At 42.1% G+C, this 23,237-nt stretch overlaps 1 protein-coding gene across 1 annotated transcript; it reads left to right on the top strand.

Annotated features, from left to right (window-relative positions):
- The first annotated feature begins 2,399 nt into the window (after positions 1 to 2,399).
- Positions 2,400 to 23,199, top strand: LOC111978016 (lutropin-choriogonadotropic hormone receptor-like). The gene is given in 15 exon segments (XM_070448725.1): positions 2,400 to 2,599; positions 2,856 to 2,972; positions 10,087 to 10,158; positions 11,711 to 11,785; positions 11,958 to 12,038; positions 12,366 to 12,443; positions 12,823 to 12,891; positions 13,441 to 13,515; positions 15,226 to 15,414; positions 15,504 to 15,566; positions 15,721 to 15,828; positions 15,830 to 15,946; positions 16,930 to 17,041; positions 19,840 to 20,097; positions 21,401 to 23,199. Coding segments are annotated over 15 exon segments (2,181 nt in total). The 3' UTR covers positions 21,968 to 23,199.
- Positions 23,200 to 23,237: the final 38 nt, after the last annotated feature.

Here is a 23,237-nt window from a genome sequence, read left to right as displayed (position 1 = left end):
GGATAAGACAGGAGAAGTACTCCAGGTAACCAACTGACCCTAGCCCCCCGACACAAACTACTGCAGCATAAATACTGGAGGCTGAGACAGGAGCGGTCAGGAGACACTGTGGCCCCATCCGAAGAAACCCCCGGACAGGGCCAAATAGGAAGGATATAACCCCACCCACTTTGCCAAAGCACAGCCCCCGCACCACTAGAGGGAAATCCTCAACCACCAACTTACAATCCTGAGACAAGGCCGAGTATAGCCCACAAAGRTCTCCACCACAGCACAAACCAAGGGGGGTTTGTTCTCCTGGCATCCACCAAACCCAGATTCGTCCTTCAGACTGCCAGATGGTGAAGCGTGATTCATCACTCCAGAGAACGTGTTTCCACTGCTCCAGAGTCCAATGGCAGTGAGCTTTACACCTCTCCAGCCGACTCTTGGCATTRCGCATGGTGATCTTAGGCTTGTGTGTGGCTGCTTGGCCATGGAAACCCATTTCATGAAGCTGAGAGGTGGCATCCTATGACGATGCCACGTTKAAAGTTAGTGTGATCTTCAGTAAGGTCATTCTACTGCCAATGTTTGTCTATGAAGATTGCATGGTTGTGTGCTGAATTTGAATCACCTGTCAGCAAYGGGTGTGGCTGAAATAGCCGAATCCACTAATTTAACTATTCTACTTTTGTATATTTAACTACTTTTACCCATATTTAACTAAACATATTGACACTAAACTACTTCCATATACACTGAGTGTACAAAACATTAGGAACACCTTCCTACTATTGACTTGCTCACCCTTTTGCCCTCAGAACAGCTTAAATTCGCCGGGGCATGGACTACAAGGTGTCAAAAGCTGGCCCACGTTGACTCCAATGCTCTCCCCTGTTGTTTCAAGTTGGCTGGATGTCCTTTGGGTGGTGGACCATTCTTGATACACATGGGAAACTGTTGCGCATGAAATACCCAGCAGCATTGTAGATCTTGACACACTCAAACCGGTGCGTCTAATKCGTTTTCCGAGGGGGAGCGGACATCGACTCTAGGGGGTTTTAACAGTGGAAATTGGAACTCATTCATTTTTTTTACCATGTGTATGATTTCCTGTGTCCCTCCACTCCATCTCAAGTCAAGTGTATTTGTCATATGCACAGGATACACATGGGTGTACACAGTACAATGACATTTTTAAAACATGCTAGGTCTGAATGGTCAAATGAGGAGATGAGCAGTTANGGTCTGAATGGTCAAATGAGGAGATGAGCAGTTATTCTCTAGAGTCTACTGTTGGGGGAGTTATAAAATGAATTATGGAATTGTTTTAAGATGGTCATACTATGGATTATTTAGCTATTTGATTTTGAATTGTAGGACTATATATTATAAATATATCAAATATTTTTTGAAGTGTTTGTCCTATATCTAGGAGATTTTAAAAAGCTCAGGAAATATATATATTTTTACACATATTTAACCTCTTTTTTGGGGTAAACACAAAACTACCTCCATACTTCCATTCGTTTTTTAAACCAGTACTGGTAACCTTTATGGATTGTGAGGGGTGGTAGAGCAAAATGGAGAACGTCATTGTGTTGGTGAGAATGTTATCTTTCCACAGTGGGGTCACATTAGTTTGTAGCCCAAACGGTTCAGACTTTACAAACAGAAGTTGGCATGTGGATGGTACAGACTTCAGAATAATCATGTGGGGCTTGTGGGAGTCATAAAGCAAAGACCACTATCGTGAGAGTAAGAGTGGTCATATTTTTTTGTAGGCCAAACCGTTCCAACTCTACAGCYGTTTTCGTGAAGACCGATTTTCGGATGTCTCATTGTCTGACAAACACCACTGTAGCTCCCCACTTTGCACCGCAGCTGCGGAAGGCCGCCATAGGTGGATGAGATGGATTGAGACACCGCCCATGCAAAAAAAAATATTTCTCTAGCTTAAACTGACTCTTGGAGGTTCTAAGGAAGAAGTCCACTGCTTGACAGGCCTGAAGGTTAAATTCATGAGGGTTATATAGCCACACAGCTGCCTCGCCAAGGTTTCATACACCCCTCATAAAACCACACTCATGTTCACATGATTTAATGTATAACACATTAAACTGCCATGAATTGGGGTTGGGGGGAGAGTAGAGTGGTTATGGTGTGACCCTGTCAGGACTGGCTCTAACTGTAACCTTGTTGAGTGCTGAGTGACTAATGACTGAGTGACGCACACAAGATACAGTAGGTACAAGTACAGCACGAGCGCAGGCAGGTGGAAACGATACCAGTCCTCTCTTTTCTCCTCTTTGTCAAGTAGTGCCTGAGGACGGTTTTATTGGTTTTCTCTGGAGAAAGTGACAGTTGGGGGAAGGGGGGAGCGGTTGACAAAGTGCCCAGGTAGCATAGACTACAGGATGGTACCAGTCCCGCGGACGGTGTGGGTTCTTCTCGCGCTGTCCGGTGTCCTGAATGTGCGCTCCTGCTGGACTTTTACTTGTCCTTCCATTTGCGAATGTTCAATGAAGAGCGATACATGTTCCACAAACGGGAGAGAAACGGGAGAGAAAGTCAGCTGCACGAGGGAAACGCAACTAAGGTCCCGAGTCGCTCCTTCGTTTATTCGAATCTTGTAAGTAGCCTACAATTCTATTCAGTTTTTGAGGAGGATTTGTGCAGATATTTTGAAATTATAGCGTTAATATGTATACAGTGTTTGTTAAAATGCACGTTTGTCGAGCTGATTATTTATGATTTGTTTATTTATTTAACCTTTCAATGCAACCAGTCGATTAAGAAACAAATTCGTATTTACAATGAGGGCATCAGTACAGTACCTACTGGTGTGCTTTGCCTTCATCATAATACCTTAGGATACACGTTTTAAAACAAGTTCTTTCTTTGTGTATTATTTTTAGAAGACTAATTCATCTGCCATTGACAGAAGTTTCAAGCAATGCCTTCAGGGGACTGATCAACGTGTCCAGAATGTGAGTTTCAATCAATCAATTAAATGTATTTAATAAGCCATTTTCACCCATGACATACAGTTGAAGTCGGAAGTTTACATACACCTTAGCCAAATACATTTAAACTCAGTTTTTCACAATTCCTGACATTTTCGAGTAAAAATTYCCTGTCTTATGTCAGTTAGGATCACCACTATTATTTTAAGAATGTGAAATGTCAGAATAACAGTAGAGAGAATTATTTATTTCAGCTTTTATTTCTTTCATCACATTCCCAGTGGGTCAGAAGTTTACATACACTCAGTTAGTATTTGGTAGCATTGCCTTTAAATTCTTTAACTTGGGTCAAACGTTTCGGGTAGCCTTCCACAAGCTTCCCACAATAAGTTGGGTGAATTTTGGCCCATTCCTMCTGACAGAGCTGGTGTAACTGAGTCAGGTTTGTAGGCCTCCTTGCTCACACATGCTTTTTCAGTTCTGCCCACAAATGTTCTATAGGATTGAGGTCAGGGCTTTGTGATGGCAACTCCAATACCTTGACTTTGTTGTCCTTAAGCCATTTTGCCACAACTTTGGAAGTATGCTTGGGGTCATTGTCCATTTGGAAGACCCATTTGCGACCAAGCTTTAACTTCCTGACTGATGTCTTGAGATGTTGCTTCAATATATCCACATCATTTCCCTCCTCAAGATGCCATCTATTTTGTGAATAGTCCAGTCCTTCCTGCAGCAAAGCACCCCCACAACATGATGCTGCCACCCCCGTGCTTCACGGTTGTGATAGTGTTCTTCGGCTTGCAAGCCTCCCCCTTTTTCCTCCAAACATAATGATGGTCATTCTGGCCAAACAGTTCTATTTTTGTTTCATCAGACCAGAGGACATTTCTCCAAAAAGTACGATATGTGTTGCAAACCGTAGTCTGGCTTTTTATGGCGGTTTTGGGGCAGTGGCTTCTTGCTGAGCGGCCTTTCAGGTTATGTCGATGTAGGACTCGTTTTACTGTGGATATCGATACTTTTGTACCTGTTTCTTCCAGCATCTTCACAAGGTCCTTTGCTGTTGTTCTGGGATTGATTTGCACTTTTCGCACCAAAGTACGTTCACCTCTAGGAGACAGAACGCGTCTCCTTCCTTAGCGGTATGATGGTTTCGTGTTCCCATGGTGTTTATACTTGCGTACTATTGTTTGTACAGATGAACGCGGTACCTTCAGGTGTTTGGAAATTGATCCAAAGGATGAACCAGACTTGTGGAGGTCTATCATTTTTTTCTGAGGTTTTGGCTGATTTCTTTTGATTTTCCCATGACGTAAAGCAAAGAGGCACTGAGTTTGAAGGTAGGCCTTGAAATACATCCACAGGTACACCTCCAATTGACTCAAATTATGTCAATTCGCCTATCAGAAGCTTCTAAAGCCATGACTGTGGAGTGGAAATTTGTGGAGTAGTTGAAGAACGAGTTTTAATGACTCCAACCTAAGTGTATGTAAACTTCCGACTTCAACTGTATATCGTCAGTGTGCCATTATTAGCCCTAGTAAGTCGTTTTTTGTTTAACTCTGGGGTTGTCTTTTCAGTGTAATAGATCTGTTTAAACTCGACTTGTGCACATGTATATACTTATTTTATTTGTGTTGTGGAACACATACTGCTGGTAGCTGTTGTGAAAAGTGTAATATTGTATGAAAAATTACTCTAAATGCATGTTAAGAAGAGGACAGGAGATGTCCACTTTGAATGGGTATCTTTGGAAGAATTACCTAATACACACATCCTTTTAGAGGAAGTAGTTTGGCGTACTGTTATTTGTGAGGTATTATTACTTTTCACCCGCTATTTAGGAGATCAAAAGCATGTCAATTCATATTGAATTCATAATAATATCAACAAATTGTTGGTTACTATATGGGAAATAATGATACGCATGGTTGGTGAACCAACTCGGTGGTCTTGTGGTCAGAGTGTCCGCCGGAAGGTTGCGAGTTCAATCCCCTGCCGAGTCATACCAAAGATTGTAAAACGGGACCCAAAGCGTCTCCGCTTGGCACTCAGCATTAAGGATTGGGGTTAAGGCTCTGTGACAGACTAACATCCTGTCCAGGGGGTGTACTGTGATAGACTAACATCCTGTCCAGGGGGTGTACTGTGATAGACTAACATCCTGTCCAGGGGGTGTGACTGTGAAAGACTAACATCCTGTCCAGGGGGTGTACTTGTGATAGACTAACATCCTGTCCAGGGGTGTACTGTGATAGACTAACATCTGTCCAGGGGTGTACTGTGATAGACACCATCTGTCCAGGGGGTGTACGTGGATTAGACTAACATCCTGTCCAGGGGGTGTACTGTGATAGACTAACATCCTGTCCAGGGGGTGTACTGTGATAGACTAACATCCTGTCCAGGGGGTGTACTTGTACRTCAAGCTGCCTCATGTTACAGAAACCCATTCTGGCTTGCACAAGCCAACCCATATGGAATATAATCATGAAAAGTGAATAAGAATCTTGTACTGCATAAGAAGATTATTTGTATCTAATTAATATCTGGTAAGGTTTTGCCTTATAGTATGTTAGTAGTGTATTTGTATAGGTGTTAACTTAAACACACACAGTTAATATGCATAGAGGGTCTTGGTCTGAATATGAGGCATTGTGTGGCTAGAAATAGAATCACACAGCCATTTACCATTAAAGTTTTCAGTATGAATTTCATGAATCACTTTTGTTTTTGAATCTCATAGACACACAATAAAGTCTCAGAATGTGACTGATTGGGTATCAAACCCTGGTTTATTGTGTGATACAAGACTATGTTAGCACACTGAACTAAAGCTGCGAATGTGAATTTACTATTTACATTTTAATCATTTAGTAGGCACTCTTATCCAGAACAACTTACAGTTAGTGCATTCATCTTAAAGGTTGAGTAAGTTAGAGTTTTTCGACAAATGTACCCACATTTCTATTATATTTTAATAGTTTATATGTAGTGAATGCCATAATGTCGTTATTTTGTTAGATGCTTCTCCCAATTAGCTAAAATCTTATTTTTTCAAAGACGTTTTAGCTGTCAGGCTAGCTGTTCGGTCCAAACAGATTCACAAATTATGGGAATTTGTCGTGCTATGAACACATTGTCTCCCTCCAAGGCACGTGTTGCTAAGCAACCCCCTGTACTTGCCTGGGGAGGCCTGCTCCCTCTGTGACTAAAGCCAGTGTGAGAAATGTTTTAACAAATGTTTTTGCTGTGAAACTAAATAAATGCTGCATTCTGACCAACAAAACTTATTTGCTAGATTCATGACAGTGTTGTTAGACAAAGCAAGGAAAGTGAACTTCAAAATGTGATATAGTTTTATTGGAATTTGCAGCTGTTGTTGGTAATTAATGAATCTGCTAGCCTGTGATTTGACTTGCTTTATCTTTACGGTAGCTAGCTAAGAGAGACAACCACATCCCACAGTCATAACAAGAACATGTCTTCCTCACTGTCTTCCTCACTGCCCTTTCCCACCTGGACAAAAGGAACACCTACAGTACGTGAGAATGCTATTCATTGACTATGGCTCAGTGTTCAACACCATAGTGGAAACTGACCACTAGGGTTAACAGTGAGTGCTGTGACCTTCAAGTCGATTTCGGTTTTGCTATGACGTTGTGAATGGCGGATGGGCGTAAGTTCGAATCAAGTGATAGAAAGTCGTTTTTAAAATATTTGTTTTAAGCCTATCCCAAACCTTAACCCTTACCTTAACCTATTGGAGTTTTTATCCTGAATTTAAGAATTTGGAGTTAACACCTGATTTAAACCTGACCTTAAAAATGTGTAGTTAATGCCTAAACCTAACCTTAAACAATAAAAAATTTGACGTTTGGAATTACTTTGACATTGACGTTTGAGAAAAATGTATGAATGTCTAATTCTGATGTGAGACTGTGAGAGATGGTAGGACAACAACCTCTCCATCAACGTCAGCAAGACATAGGAGTTGATCATGAACTACAGGAAACGGAGGGCACACCCCTATTCACATCGACGGGGCTGTAGTGTAGCGGGTCGAGAGCTTCAAGTTCCTCAGTTTCCACATCACTAAGGACCTATCATGGTCCAAACACACCAAGACAGTCATGAAGAGGGCACTACAACACCGCTTCCCCCTCAGGAGGCTGAAAAGATTTGACATGGGCCCTCAGATCCTCAAAATGCTCTACAGCTACCACCATTGAGAGCATATTGACTGGCGGCATCACCGCTTGGTATGGCAACTGCTTGGCATCCGATCGCAAGGTGCTACAGAGGGTAGTGCATATGGCACAGTCTAAAAATTGTTAGACTCCAGCCACTCAAGTCACTGAATGTTTTCTCTGCTACCGGACAGCAAACGGTACCAATGCACCAAGTCTGGAACCAGCAAGACTTTGAACAGCTTCTACCCCCAAGCCATAAAACTGCTAAAAAGTGAACTAAACAGCTACCCGGACTATCTGCATTGACTCTTTTTGCACTAACTGTTTTGACTCATCACATACGCTGCTGCTACTGTTGACCATCTGTCACTTTATTCCTAGTTATATGTACATGTCTACCTCAATAACCATGTACCCCTGCACATCCACTCAGTACTGGTAGGCCTTGTATATAGTCAAAATATTATTACTCATTGTGTATCTGTTATTACTTTTATGTGTTTTACTTTTCTATTACTTCTCTATTTTCTTTCTCCCTGCATTGTTGGGAAGGGCTCGTGATGAAGCATTTCACTGTTAGTCTCCACCTGTTGTTTACGGAGCATGTGTAGCTAAGGACAGGGAAGGGGTCGGGGGACCACCACCTCATTACCTCATCCCATCCACCCCAATGCATTGCATTCATAACTGAGTCATACACTCATCTGGGGTGACATCTGGGCTGACAGCTTTACCACAGCTTGGCTTGAAGTCAAGGACCCCTAGCTGCTCACAAGCCAACTAGTAAGACTCCTATTATGGTATTTTATCACGGGGGATGGCTTAATCTTGCCTGGTTCCAGATCGGTTTACTCTTACCTGTTTCCTAYCGTCAGGGGACCAGGTTTACCCTAATCTGATCTGGTCAGGATGCAGCTGTCCCCTTATTGATAACTCAATTAGTGACTGGTTGAGGTTTTGATTGAGGTCTATTCCACCCCTCTTAGCTATCATTATCTCTTTAATATGAGTTAATCAGTTAATCATTGAGTAATATTGAACCAAACCCTGCGTGTGTTATAGCTCGCTAACAGTCTGTCATAATACGTTGATCGTTGAGGAACATGGCAGACTGCCTGTATTGCTCTACTGAACACTCTCCAAGAGAAGTTCAACCCAAGCTTATGAGCTCATCAAGGTAAGGACAGAGCAGACACCACATGTATTCCGGTCCACATCTACAAGGTTACCACTTACTCCGTGGCCCAGTTACCACTTGGAATTCGGGTCCAGAAGTGGATATATAGTGGTATATCGATAAAGTAAATTTTACGCTCCCTGAGTCAGTGTTACCTTGCAACTCACAAAATGTTACACTGAAAAATCAACACTAGGGCCTAGATTCAATCAGATCAAGCGTTTACCAGCGTTAACCAGCATTGGCCGACATCCGCATAGCAGATGTTTTGGCGTGTTGGAGGTGTAACAGGGGTAAGAGCTGACGTATCGGTGAGTGGATGCTTTTGTGTCACATCCAACTCCCTTCCTTATCATCCCTCCCGCGTTAGAAGTCACAACCACTCCCTTCCTTATTTTCCTACTGCGTTAGAAGTCACAACCACTCCCTTCCTTGTCATCCCTAGCATATTAGACGTCACAAACACTCCCTTCCTTATCATCCCTCCCACATTAGAAGTCACAACCCACTCCCTTCCTTATTTTCCTACTGCATTAGAAGTCACAACCACTCCCTTCCTTATTATCCTACTGCGTTAGAAGTCACAACCACTCCCTTCCTTGTCATCCCTACCATATTAGAAGTCACAACCCACTCCCTTCCTTATTTTCCTACTGCGTTAGAAGTCACAACCACTCCCTTCCTTATTCTCCTACGCGTAGAATCACAAAACCACTCCTTCCTTATTATCCTACTGCGTTAGAATCACAACACTCCCTTCCTTGTCATCCCTAGCATATTAGAAGTCACAAACACTGCCCTTCCTTATCATCCCTACCATATTAGAGTCACAACCACTCCCTTCCTTATTTTCCTACCACGTTAGAAGTCACAACCTTCACTAGAAAGTGTAGGCTCTATAGATTATAGAAATAATGACTCCAATGTCAACCATTGATGTTAGGCTAATGCATGTTTTGTTGCATCCAATGGCAGTGTCCGCGATAAGGTAACGCAACGAACGCTTGTGATTTGACAGTCTAACACAGTTCCACCTCGAACACTCCAAAATAACTGCTATGTCAATCTGATTGAATCTAGTCCTAGTCACACTGGCCAGTTTGCTATTGCGGAGTTCAGATGGTCTTGTCTTGTCATGGATGACTCACATTGGCTGGACTCACTCACTTTCCTCCAAGGATGAGATGCTCTGAAATGGCTTTTAATCGTTCTCCAAAATTAACGCTAATAAGATGGTATACAACAACTTAAGAGGGAAGGTACATAACACACACACTCAGGGCTGAGTGAGAATATAAGCATAGTGGGTCGCTAGGTTTAATTATTCTCTGGTTTAAGATGGAATCAAAATGGCTATCTAAATGGAAAGTGTTGGTTAATTACAGATCAGTCGCGGTACGGTGGCTTGGAAAGTTCAAACGTAGGGGTCAATAAAAAGGTATAATTAACACTAGAAGAAGGGGCTGAGAAGGTATGGGAGGATGGTTGGGATGGGGGATGGGTTGGAGGGTAGCAAGGGCATCATCAGGAAGACAGGAAACAGTCAAGGGCATGTCACTAGAGCCTTCCTCCACTGCATTTCTTTGTTTTAAAGAAGTGACATAACACTTCTCTTCCTCTCTGAGCCTAGTCACCTTGGCCTCATCACAATACTTCTTATTTCACTTTTCCATTTGCAGTCTACGCTCTGCATAATCTCTATTTGATGATTAAGGGATATTCCTTTAGAATGGGAATGTACATTATGCTGTGTATTTTTCTGCCACAGTGAGATCTCTCAGAGTGACTGCATCAGGAACAAAAAACCATGCATTCCTCTCCTCCACAGCCTGGCTGAGATGTAAGTGTCTCACCCCACACACACAACCACACACACACACACCAATTACAGAACTTTCATCTCAAAGTTGTCAAGGTTTCAGTTGGTGAGATAACGTTTTGTTCCATTGGAGGCCATGGATTAGACTGGGTTGTCTCCTTCTACCCTGATAAGTTCTGATGTTACTGTAATACACTGGTTATGTGAAGATTTGTGGTTCATTGAACTTGAAGGAGACATTATCTAAATCCATTAGTCTGCCTTGTATGAGCCATTATCTAAAGCTAATAGTTCGCATTGAATGAGCCATTATCTAAATCCATTAGTCTGCCTTGAATGAGCCATTATCTAAATCCATTAGTCTGCCTTGAATGAGCCATTATCTAAATCCATTAGTTTGCCTTGAATGAGTCATTATCTAAATCCATTAGTCTGCTTTGAATGATCCATTAGTCTGCTTGAATGAGCCTTATCTAAATCCCTTAGTCTGCCTTGTAGAGCCATTATCTTAAAGCCATTAGTCCCCATTGAATGTCCATTATATAAATCCATTAGTCTGCCTTGAATGATCCATTAACTAAATCCATTAGCTGCCTTGAATGAGACTTATCTAATCCATTACTCTGCCTTGAATGAGCAATCTATTATCTACCATCAATTAGTCTAGCTTGAATGAGCCATTATCTATAATCCATTAGTCTGCCTTGAATGAGCCATTATCTACAATCCATTTGTCTGCCTTGAATGAGCCATTATCTAAATCCATTAGTCTTACCCTTGAATGAGCCATATCTAAATACTATTAGTCTGCCTTGAATGAGCCATTGTCTAAATCCATTAGTCTGCCTTGAATGAGCCATTATCTAAATCCATTAGTCCCTCCTTGAATGAGCCATTTCTAAATCCATTAGTCTGCCTTGAATGAAGCCATTATCTAAATCCAATTGTCCCGCATTGAATGATCATTATCTAAATCCAATTAGTCTACCTGTAATATGAGATTATCTAAATCCAATTTCGCCTTGAATGAGCATTATCTAAATCCATTACTGCCTTGAATGAGATTATCTAAATCAATAAGTCTACCTTGAATGAGCCATTACTTAATCCATTAGTCTGCCTTGAATGAGCCATTATCTAAATCCATTAGTCTGCCTGTGAAATGAGCCATTTCTAAATCCATTAGTCTGCCTTGAATGAGCCATTATCTAAATCCATTAGTCTGCCTTGAATGAGCATTCAAATCATATCTGTGCCTTGAATGAGCCATTTTCTAAATCCATTAGTCTGCCTTGAATGAGCCATTATCTAAATCCATTAGTCTGCCTTGAATGAGCCATTATCTAAAACCATTAGTCTGCCTTGAACACAACAATGCATGCAGAATATAATTGACTTACTTAATCCTCTTCATTCCTAGATATAACATTACTGTAACAAAAACATTTAAAAGTATGAGTTACAAGTGCACTCATGAGTAAAAATATATGTTACTTGATTGGGCTATTGGAAATCAATGTTAACTTTTTTTTAAATAAATGTTAATATTGTTCTGTTTTCTGTTATTCCTTAGACAGATACAGAACATCAGAAATCTGATCAGTATAGAGAAGGGGGCCTTCACTGATCTGCCCAGGCTGAGATACCTGTAAGCTTTTATTACAAGTACAGTATATTGATAGTTACCATACAACTGTAATTCCAGGTACAATACCTGTTTGTCAATGTTCAATTTTATCATTTTATTTATATATACATTTTTACCTCTGTCTCTTTCTTCATCTCCTCTTTCCCACCTTCTCCTCTTTTCTCTCTCCCAGGAGTATCTGTAACACAGGAATAATACATTTTCCTGACTTCTCCACCATGTCCTCTTTGGTGATACTGGATAACTTCTTCCTGTACGTATCCAGAACTTGACCCATTTGAAACTGGATTACAAGTTGATGTTGGTCTACCTTATATTTTAAGATCATATGTTATGATAATATAGCTACACCCATTTTAAGATAATATACACTCAACCCCAGTGTTGCCCTGCAATTTCAATTCCAATTTTTTTCACTGAAAAGGAACTGAACCTGGTCTGTGACATGACATGTTCAGTGGCCAGGCACTGATATTTAGTATCTCTTCTCTGCTCTTTGCTTCTTTCCGCTCTTCTCTTCACTCACCTCTCCTCTTCTCTCCTCTCTTCTCTCTTATCCTCTCCTCTTTTCTGTGTGCAGTGAGCTGGGAGATAACATGCATCTCGACAGCATACCTGCCAATGCCTTTCAAGGTATCACAGAGGAGAGTGTGTACATGTGAGTATCAGTACAATACTATTACTTATTTACAGCCATACTCCAAACAGCCATACTCCAAACAGCCATACTTTCTTGAGCAAATGACTCGTTTTGTGGGCTTTCATTTTCTCAGCACGTGTTTAGATCATTGATTAGAGAATTCTCTCATCTAGGCGTTTCAGGTAGCCTAAGAATCGTTTCACTGCTGATTTCATTTAACCTCATCTAATTGGTTGCGGTAACCATTATAATTGTCATTGAGTCCAGGTTTAGGACAGCACCTGTAAATTATGTTTTTTAATCATTTTCTGTTGTATGTCTATAAGCAATTGTAAATCGGTGAAGCTGACCTTGACAACCAATTCAAATTAAATGCTTAGAAATGTTTTTCTTCCAGGAAAATTATAAAAAATGGATTCAAGGAAATCATGTCACATGCTTTCAACGGAACAAATCTGGATAAACTGTATGTATTCCCCTCAAACAATCAACATTTTCTCCGCTGCTGCTGAGTTGCAGTTCTTACAACAAAGTGCCTGAAACACACACACACATACTCTCTCTCAGCAGGAGCTGCTGTTGTGATTTTTTCTAAGCCTTGTTTTGCTGTTGTTTAAGAGTTGTGTGGAAGGCTTGGGTTAATCAAAGAAACTCAATGTACCAGTAAATAAATGTCTTGTGAGACAAAACATTGATTGGGTGCCCCGTTGTTTACTTTACCCCCTTGCCACGCTGAGGCGTTAGCGGCGTCTTGGTCTCGCCAGAATGGCTTTCAAGGAGTCTAAACAAACAAAGCTTAGTAAGTTAGTTAGTTGAGATGAGGATCAGTTGGGCATCCATAGAAAAGTGTAGGTTTTAGAGAAGAGAAAACAAAAGGGTCAAATATCAGAATCCAAAAGCAAAACGCCCATATTTCACTAACTTATTGCAAGGATATAACTGTCATGGCTTGTGCTCATCTGTGATGAAGACAAACATGACCTCATCCCATGTATTTGACGGTTTTCTTGTGTAGGATTCTGAAAGGCAACAGGTATCTGAGGAACATCCATGAAGATGCCTTTGAGGGGGCCTCAGGGCCAACTATGCTGTAAGTGAATACTTTCTTTGACAACCATAATGTAAAATTCACCTTCAATATAATAGTCCATTCCTATAATATAAACGTCCTTCCTGCCACACTGACCTCCACAGAGCCCCAGTATTTCCTGTTTCACATCCTTCCTGCCACACTGACCTCCACAGAGCCCCAGTATTTCCTTCACCCCTTCCTGCCACACTGACCTCCACAGAGCCCAGTATTTCCTGTTTCACACCCTTCCTGCCACACTGACCTCCACAGAGCCCCAGTATTTTCCTGTTTCACACCCTTCCTGCCACACTGACCTCCACAGAGCCCCAGTATTTCCTGTTTCACCCTTCCTGCCACACTGACCTCCACAGAGCCAGTATTTCCTGTTTCACACCTTCCTGCCACACTGACCTCCACAGAGCCCCAGTATTTCCTGTTTCAACACCTTCCTGCCACACTGCCTCCACAGACCCAGTATTTCCTGTTCACACCTTCCTGCCACACTGACCTCCACAGAGCTCAGTTTTCCTGTTCACACCCTTCTGCCACACTGACCTCCACAAGCCCCAGTATTTCTGTTTCACACCCTTCCTGCCACACTGACCTCACAACCCCAGTATTTCCTGTTTTCACACCTTCCTGCCACACTGACCTCCACAGAGCCCAGTATTTCCTGTTTCACACCTTCTGCCACACTGACCTCCACAGAGCTCCAGTATTTCCTGTTTCACATCCTTCCTGCCACACTGACCTCCACAGAGCCCCAGTATTTTCCTGTTTCACACCCTTCCTGCCACACTGACCTCCACAGAGCCCCAGTATTTCCTGTTTCACACCCTTTCCTGCCACACTGACCTCCACGAGCCCCAGTATATTTCACACCCTTCCTGCCACACTGACCTCCACAGAGCCCCAGTATTTCCTGTTTCACATCCTTCCTGCCACACTGACCTCCACAGAGCTCCAGTATTTCCTTTCACTACCTATAACTGACAATGTCAAACATACACATTAGTTATACATTTAACAAAGATTACATAGACACAACATCTGACTACTGATCCATTTTTATCATAGAGAACTTGTGGTTTTTGGTGCATTGGAGGGATTTCTTAGGCATACTGATTATTCATCCATGTTCAACAATACAAGGTTGATGCTGTAATCTACGATTTGTCGGCCAGGTCTACCTCAGTATTTATGAGATTGTAATGGGATGCATGTTGTCTAGTCTAGTGGGGTTGTTTTTCTGCATCCTGCTTTACTTTGTTAATATCTTCTTCTTTTTTAAGAGTGTTAAAGTCTGTTAGGGTGACAAATGTTTTTTTATTAATCAATATATCGGAGTTTAACCATAACATTTGTTGTAATATTTGTTCTTTTCTGGAGGATAAAACTGAAATTGTAACCAGCTTTGTATGGCTTATTTAAGAAAGGGTGATAATTTCATTTTCAATTAGTTGGAAATGAGAAGTTGTAATCTGTGTGAAGGCAAAAAAGCAATTTTTGAACAAAGGATGAGCTTTCATTTCTTTTCATCCATTGCAGCTTAACCCTACGTTCCTCTCAACTGTGTGGTGTGGGGTGGGGGGGGGGGGGGGGGGTAAATGAAGAGAACAGAAGACAATTTTAAATTGTTTGCTATAACTATGGACAATTAAGTTTCCACTGTAAAAAAAAAAAAATTTTACATTTGATTCTTGTGTTTACTGTATGTTTGTTGTCCAGTGACGTCTCCTCCACAGCTCTCCACACACTCCCCCGTCGAGGCTTGGGACATTTGAAGGTCCTGATTGCCCGTTCTACCCCTTACCTGAAGACTCTACCCCCTCTGGAAAGCCTCCTAGAGCTAGAGGTGGCAGAGGTCACTTACCCCAGCCACTGCTGTGCCTTCCACACCTGGCGACGCAAACACAGGTAGGTACACATCACATATTGGTACACACACAGTTTGACATTCAAGAGTCTACTATAACCTTCCTGTTTTTCTCCTTATCCATCCAAAGGGAAAAAGTTGTCCTTGCACTCTCTCCGAACCTCAGAAGGKTGTGCGATGARGATAAAATCATGTAAGACAATTATTGCACCATGTATCAGGGGAAAGTTCTGTACACATGTAGCGGTCTCTATTGACAGGCTGTTTTTTAACCATTGATTGCACATTTTCTTTTCTTTTTTTGGTATCAAATTCTCTGCTCCATGTTGTCTTCCCCTTTTCTACAGGGACTTCTCAGCATCAGCAGACAATGTAACAGACCTGTACGACATCAACCTCCAATACCCAGACCTGCAGCTAGGCCTGTGTCCTGGACCCTTCCAGTGCACCCCGAGCCGGATTCCTCCCCTGTGAGGACCTGCTGGGGTACTCCTTCCTCCGCGTAGTCACCTGGCTCATCACTGTGTTCGCTGTGGCCGGGAACATGACCGTGCTGATTGTACTGATCACCAGGTAAAGGGTTTTGACTAGGTGGTGTACAGCTACAACAGGAAGTGACTTAGTAGCAGGTTAGGAAAACTTACGCAGCAGGTTAGGAGAATGAACGGAGCAGGTTAGGATAATTAGGTTAAGGTTAGGAAAAGGCTTAAGGTTAGCTAAAATAATCTCCTAACCTGCTACTGTCACGTGTGAAGGATCGGGAGACAGGCGCAGGAATGCGTAATATTTGTTTTTATTTCACCCAAATTACAGCGTGCCATGTAAAGGCACAGGGACGAAGACCAAACAAACACGTATACAAAACATGGGGTTGAGTCCCAAACAAAAGAGTGAGGAGTACCTCGAATAAATACACAAGCGCACAATGATGCCACACGGGACGAGACCCGTAATCATCTGCGCAATACAAGCGGCACGAAAGCCAAAACAACAAGGCACAGGTACTCACAGGCACAACGGATATTGGAACAATAATCGACAGCCCAATGGAAACCAAAGGGCAGATTTATACAATTACAATCAGGAAAATGGGGACCAGGTGTACGTAATGACACAGTTCTGGAGGGATCCGTGACAGCTACAAAAAGCAACAAAAAAAAAAGCTGTAGCTGTATTCCGTCTAGTCACAACCCAGGTAGAGAGAGAGAACATCGAGATGTATAATACACGAGACTGGCTGGCATAGACCCACATAGTTTTAGAGTGTGGGGATAATGGCAGCCATCTTAGTAAGGGATAAACCAGTCCAATTGGAATGAATGGATTGTAATTTATTTAATTCTATGGGAAAGAACATGCTCAACTCTTATCCACATTACAGTGTGTGGTTTACTAAGACATGTTGCTTAAATGAGATAAATATAATTAAAACAATATGGTTAAATAAAGGTGAAAAAAAATCATTAAAACACTATCATTAAAACAATGTTTCAATTGCTAAATATATTCAAGTGATTGCTGATCTTTTTAACATTTTTGATCATTCTCCTCATCAGTCACCAGAAGCTTAATGTCTCCCAGTTCCTGATGTGTAACCTGGCCTTCGCAGARCTCTGTATGGGGCTCTACCTCCTCCTCATTGCAGCCATGGACTACCACTCCCGCAAGGTACGGTGATGGTAGTCCAACCACCTACCACCACTTACCACGACTCCTAAACTGCTCCAGAGGGGCTGCACTCTGGCTGACCCTGTGATGCTTGCTTTCCAATGTTTATACACTGTAGAAAAATATATYCACACAACATGTAAAGTGTTGGTCACATGTTTCATGAGCTGAAATAAAAGAGCCCAGAAATGTTTCATAGGCACACAAAGCTAATTTCTCTCCAATATTGTGCACAGATTGGTTTACATCCCTGTTAGTGAGCATATAATTTGCCAAGATAATCCATCCACCTGACAGGTTTGGCATATCAAGAAACTGATTAAACAGCGTGATCGTTACACAGGTGCACCTTCTGCAGGGGACAATAAAAGGCCACTCTAAAATGTGCAGTTATGTCACACAACACACTGCCATAGATGTCTCAAGTTTTGAAGTTGTGTACAGTTGGCATGCTGACTACAGGAATGTCCACCAGAGATGTTGCCAGAGTTTTTAATGTTAATTTCCATAAGCCGCCTCCAACGTTGTTTTAGAGAATTTGTCAGTACATCCAATCGGCCTCACAACTGCAGACCACGCCAGCCCAGGACCTCCTGCGGGATCGTCTGAGACCAGCCACCCAGACAGCTGATGAAACTGTGGGTTTGCACAACCAAAGAATTTCTGCACAAACTGTCAGAAACCGTCTCAGGGAAGCTCATCTGTGTGTTCATCGTCCTCACCAGGGTCTTGACCTGACTGCAGTTCGGCGTCATAACCGACTTCAGTGTGAAAYTTCTCACCTTCGATGGCCACTGGTACGCTAGAGAAGTGTGCTCTTCACGGATGATTCATGGTTGCAGCTGTACTGGGCAAATGGCAGAAAGCGTGTATGGTGTCGTGTGGGCAGGCAGTTTGCTGATGTCAATGTTGTGAACAGAGTGCTCCATGGTGCCGTTGGGGTTATGGTATGGGCAGGCATAASACAGGACAGCGAACGGACAGCGAACACAATTTAATTGCATTTTACTGATGGCAGTTTGAATGCACAGAGATACCGTGACGAGATCCTGAGGCCCATTGTCATGCCATTCATCCACCACCATCACCTCATGTTTCAGCATGATAATGCACGGCCCCATGTCGCAAGGATCTGTACACAATTCCTGGAAGCTAAAAACATTTCCCAGTTCTTCCATGGCCTGCATACTCACCACCAGACATGTCACTCATTGACAATGTTTGGGACGCTCTGGATCGATGTGTATGACAGCATGTTCCCGCCAATATCCAGCAACTTCGCACAGCCATTGAATCAACAGCCTGATCAACTCAATGTGAAGGAGATATGTCGCGCTGCATGAGGCAAATGGTGGTCACACCAGATACTGACTGGTTTTCTGATCCACGCCCCTACTTTTATTTTTAAGGTATTTGTGACCAACAGATGCATATCTGTATTCCCAGTTACGTGAACTCCATAGATTAGGGCCCAAAGAATTTATTTCAATTGATTGGTTTCCTTATATGAACTGTAACTCAGTAAAGTCTTTGAAATTGTTGCGTTAATATTTGAGTTCAGTGTATTTCTGTAATGACTCTTTCCGATTTGGACACTAACGTTGTATTTTATGGTTGGAGTTCTAGTCTATAACCAATAATACAGTTGTATTGTTGATTGTATTAGGAGTTCTAGTCTATAACCAATAATACAGTTGTAGTGTATTATAGGAGTTTAGTCTATAACCAATAATACAGTTGTATTGTATTGTAGAGATCTAGTCTATAACCAATAATACAGTTGTATTGTATTGTAGGAGTTTTAGTTTATAACCAATAATACAGTTGTATTGTATTGTAGAAGTTCTAGTCTATAACCAATAATACAGTTGTATTGTATTGTAGGAGTTCTAGTCTATAACCAATAATACAGTTGTATTGTAGGAGTTCTAGTCTATAACCAATAATACAGTTGTATTGTAAGGAGTTCTAGTCTATAACCAATAATACAGTTGTATTGTAGGAGTCTAGTCATAACCAATAATACAGTTGTATTGTATTGTAGGAGTTCTAGTCTATAACCAATAATACAGTTGTATTGTAGAGAGTTCTAGTCTATAACCAATAATACAGTTGTATTGTAGGAGTTCTAGTCTATAACCAATAATACAGTTGTATTGTATTGTAGGAGATCTAGTCTATAACCAATATACAGTTGTATTTATGTAGGAGTTCTAGTCTATAACCAATAATACAGTTGTATTGTAGGAGTTCTAGTCTATAACCAATAATACAGTTGTATGTATGTAGGAGTTCTAGTCATAAACCAATAATACAGTTGTATTGTAGGAGTCTAGTCTATAAACAATAATACAGTTGTATTGTATTGTAGGAGTTCTAGTCTATAACCAATAATACAGTTGTATTGTATTGTAGGAGTTCTAGTCTATAACAATAAACAGTTGTATTGTATTGTAGGAGTTCTAGTCCATAACCAATAATACAGTTGTATTGTATTGTAGATCTAGTCTATATACCAATATACAAGTTGTATTGATGGAGTTCTAGTCTATAACCAATAATACAGTTGTGTATTGTAGGAATCTAGTCTATAAACCAATAATACAGTTGTATTGTATTGTAGGAGATCTTCTAGTCTATAACCAATAATACAGTTGTATTGTAGGAGTTTTAGTCTATAACCAATAATACAGTTGTATTGTATTGTATGAGTTCTAGTCTATAACCAATAATACAGTTAAATTGTATTGTCGCGAGTTTTAGTCTATAACCAATAATAAAGTTGTATTGTATTGTAGGAGTACTATAACCACGCTACGGACTGGCAGACGGGCGGAGGCTGTGGCGTGGCGGGGTTCTTGACGGTGTTCGCCAGCGAGCTATCTGTCTACACGCTGACCATGATAACGTTAGAGCGGTGGCACACCATCACCAACGCCATGCACATCAACAAGAGGCTGCGGCTGAGGCATGTGGTGATCATGATGGCTGGAGGGTGGGGCTTCTCCCTATTGGCCGCTCTGCTTCCCATCCTGGGGGTCAGCAGCTACACTAAGGTCAGCAGAATGTTTTACGTTTAGGGCCCGTATTTACAAAGGGCCGGTTTCCCGGACACAGATGAAGCCTAGTCCAGGACTAGGAACTGATCCTATCCTACTCTGATGCTTTTTGAATACAGGCCCAGGTTTACAAACATTACATTTTCACACAACAGCCATGGTGTTACAGTGAGGGGGAAAAGTATTTGATCCTCTGCTGATTTTGTACGTTTGCCCACTGACAAAGAAATGATCAGTCTATAATTTTAATGGTAGGTTTATTTGAACAGTGAGAGACAGAATAACAACAACAAAAATCCAGAAAAACGCATGTCAAAAATGATATAAATTGATTTGCATTTTAATGAGGGAAATAAGTATTTGACCCCCTCTCAATCAGAAAGATTTCTGGCTCCCAGGTGTCTTTTATACAGGTAACGAGCTGAGAATAGGAGCACACTCTTAAAGGGAGTGCTCCTAATCTCAGCTTGTTACCTGTATAAAAGACACCTGTCCACAGAAGCAATCAATCAATCAGATTCCAAACTCTCCACCATGGCCAAGACCAAAGAGCTCTCCAAGGATGTCAGGGACAAGATTGTAGACCTACACAAGGCTGGAATGGGCTACAAGACCATCGCCAAGCAGCTTGGTGAGAAGGTGACAACAGTTGGTGCAATTATTCGCAAATGGAAGAAACACAAAAGAACTGTCAATCTCCCTCGGCCTGGTGCTCCATGCAAGATCTCACCTCGTGGAGTTGCAATGATCATGAGAACGGTGAGGAATCAGCCCAGAACTACACGGGAGGATCTTGTCAATGATCTCAAGGCAGCTGGGACCATAGTCACCAAGAAAACAATTGGTAACACACTACGCCGTGAAGGACTGAAATCTTGCAGCGCCCGCAAGGTCCCCCTGCTCAAGAAAGCACATATACATGCCCGTCTGAAGTTTGCCAATGAACATCTGAATGATTCAGAGGACAACTGGGGGAAAGTGTTGTGGTCAGATGAGACCAAAATGGAGCTCTTTGGCATCAACTCAACTCGCCGTGTTTGGATGAGGAGGAATGGTGCCTATGACCCCAAGAACACCATCCCCACCGTCAAACATGGAGGTGGAAACATTATGCTTTGGGAGTGTTTTTCTTTGTCAGTGGGCAAACGTACAAAATCAGCAGGGGATCAAATACTTTTTTCCCTCACTGTATAAAGTAGATGAAAATTCACAGCCTTTTTATTTTTGCTGTAAAATAACTTAATGACAATTGCTGTTGTAAAAAGGACTTTATATATATTTATATTTGATTATCTTCCAGGTGTCGATCTGCCTGCCCATGGACATCGAGTCCCTAGCCTCCCAGGTGTATGTTGTAGCCCTCCTCCTCCTCAACGTCGTCGCCTTCTTCATCGTCTGCTACTGCTACGTACGTATCTACATGTCCATCCACAACCCCGACCTAGCAACCCGCCACGGCGACGCCAGGATCGCCAAGCGCATGGCCATCCTCATCTTCACCGACTTCCTCTGCATGGCACCCATCTCCTTCTTTGCCATCTCGGCTGGTCTCCGCATGCCCCTCATCACCGTCTCCCACTCCAAGATCCTGCTCGTCCTCTTCTACCCAATCAACTCCCTCTGTAACCCCTTCCTCTACACCATATTTACTCGAGCATTTCGGAAGGATATATGTCTATTGTTGAGTCGCTGTAGTTGTTGCAATGCCAGAGAGGAGTTCTACAGGGCACAGAACCTGGCAACACACACTATACCGCCTAAGGGTAGGACTACATCCCCCAGAAAGCCTCACTCTTTCAGGTTCTATGTCTACCACATCAAGATGCAGGGATGCTTCCTCAGCAAGGGAGGTGGAGTGCGTGACTAGTCTCAGCCAGTCAGAACTAAGGGTACAGCCACATTGAGATTTTGGTTGCGTGGCCCTGCTCAGACGTTGCATCAACCAATGGCTGCATGCCACATCATCGATTGTGTCGTCAACTGACAGATCGCTGTAACATATGTGGTTAGCTAATACGTAAAATGCCTATCCAGACGTTGTAAGATGTGGCATGCGTCAGCAACGCCTGGGCAGAGAACACACCCTGAAAATTCCAGATTGAGCCAATGGTTTTTCAATGGGAGTCATCCGTTGCCGGATGAATGACAACAGATTGTCTGTCAAAAATACACAAAGCATTCAATTCAAAAAGTAGAGAGGAGTTAAACTTTTGATGAAGAAAAACGGACAATGATGTATGTCATATACAATTTCATCCTTGATTATGCATCTCCTTGTTCAGGCCCTGTGATAGGCTAGCGTCCTGTCCAGGGGTTGTACTGTACATTAAGCTGCCTCACACTACAGAAATAAGAGAGGCTCCTGCTCCTATGAGCTTTTCCGGCTTGCACAAGCCACGCCTCAATGTGGCCATAGCCTTAATCTCTGCTGTAACAAGGTGATTGAGCATCTGTGCCCCTCGCTTGTCGATTATGGCAGCCCCCCGATTATGGCAGCCCCCCGCATTTCAGTTGAATGCATTCAGTTGTACAACTGACTAGGTATCCCCCTTTCCCGTCATTGTAAATGACATCATTGTAAATAAGAATTTGTTCTTAACTGACTTGCCCAGTTCAATAAAGGTTAAATAAAATGTTAAAAAGACAAGCACATGGAGTTCTCTGGGCCATATCAGGGAGGGAGCTGCTGCCGGGCTCCAAGCTGCCATGCTGGTTTGGCGTGAACGTGTTTTAGAGTATTGTTGTTGAGCGTAATAATGTAAAAAGCAAAGTGCATTGTTTGTAACTTGGTGTGGCAGCTTGGAGCCCAACAAGTTATAGCACAACCTTTTCATTGCTTGCATTGTATTTTTCCTTGTGTACATTTTAAAGGGGAAGGCCAGTTTGTATATGTGTACATTTTATAGGGGAAGGCCAATTTGTATTTGTGTACATTTTAAAGGGGAAGGTCAGTTTGCATGTGTACATTTTATAGGGGAAGGCCAGTTTGTATTTATGTACATTTTAAAGGGGAAGGCCAATTTGTATTTGTGTACATTTTAAAGGGGAAGGCCAGTTTGTATTTGCCTTAAGTCTGATGCATTGGTTGCTCATAGTAATGTCCTCACATGTGCATTTCCCTTATGTTTAATTGAAAC

The sequence above is a fragment of the Salvelinus sp. IW2-2015 genome, linkage group LG18, assembly GCF_002910315.2.
Source record: "Salvelinus sp. IW2-2015 linkage group LG18, ASM291031v2, whole genome shotgun sequence".
NCBI classification, from domain to species: domain Eukaryota; kingdom Metazoa; phylum Chordata; class Actinopteri; order Salmoniformes; family Salmonidae; genus Salvelinus; species Salvelinus sp. IW2-2015.
The sequence above is the reverse complement of the archived record's forward strand: the minus strand, read 5'-3'. Positions and strand labels throughout refer to the sequence as shown.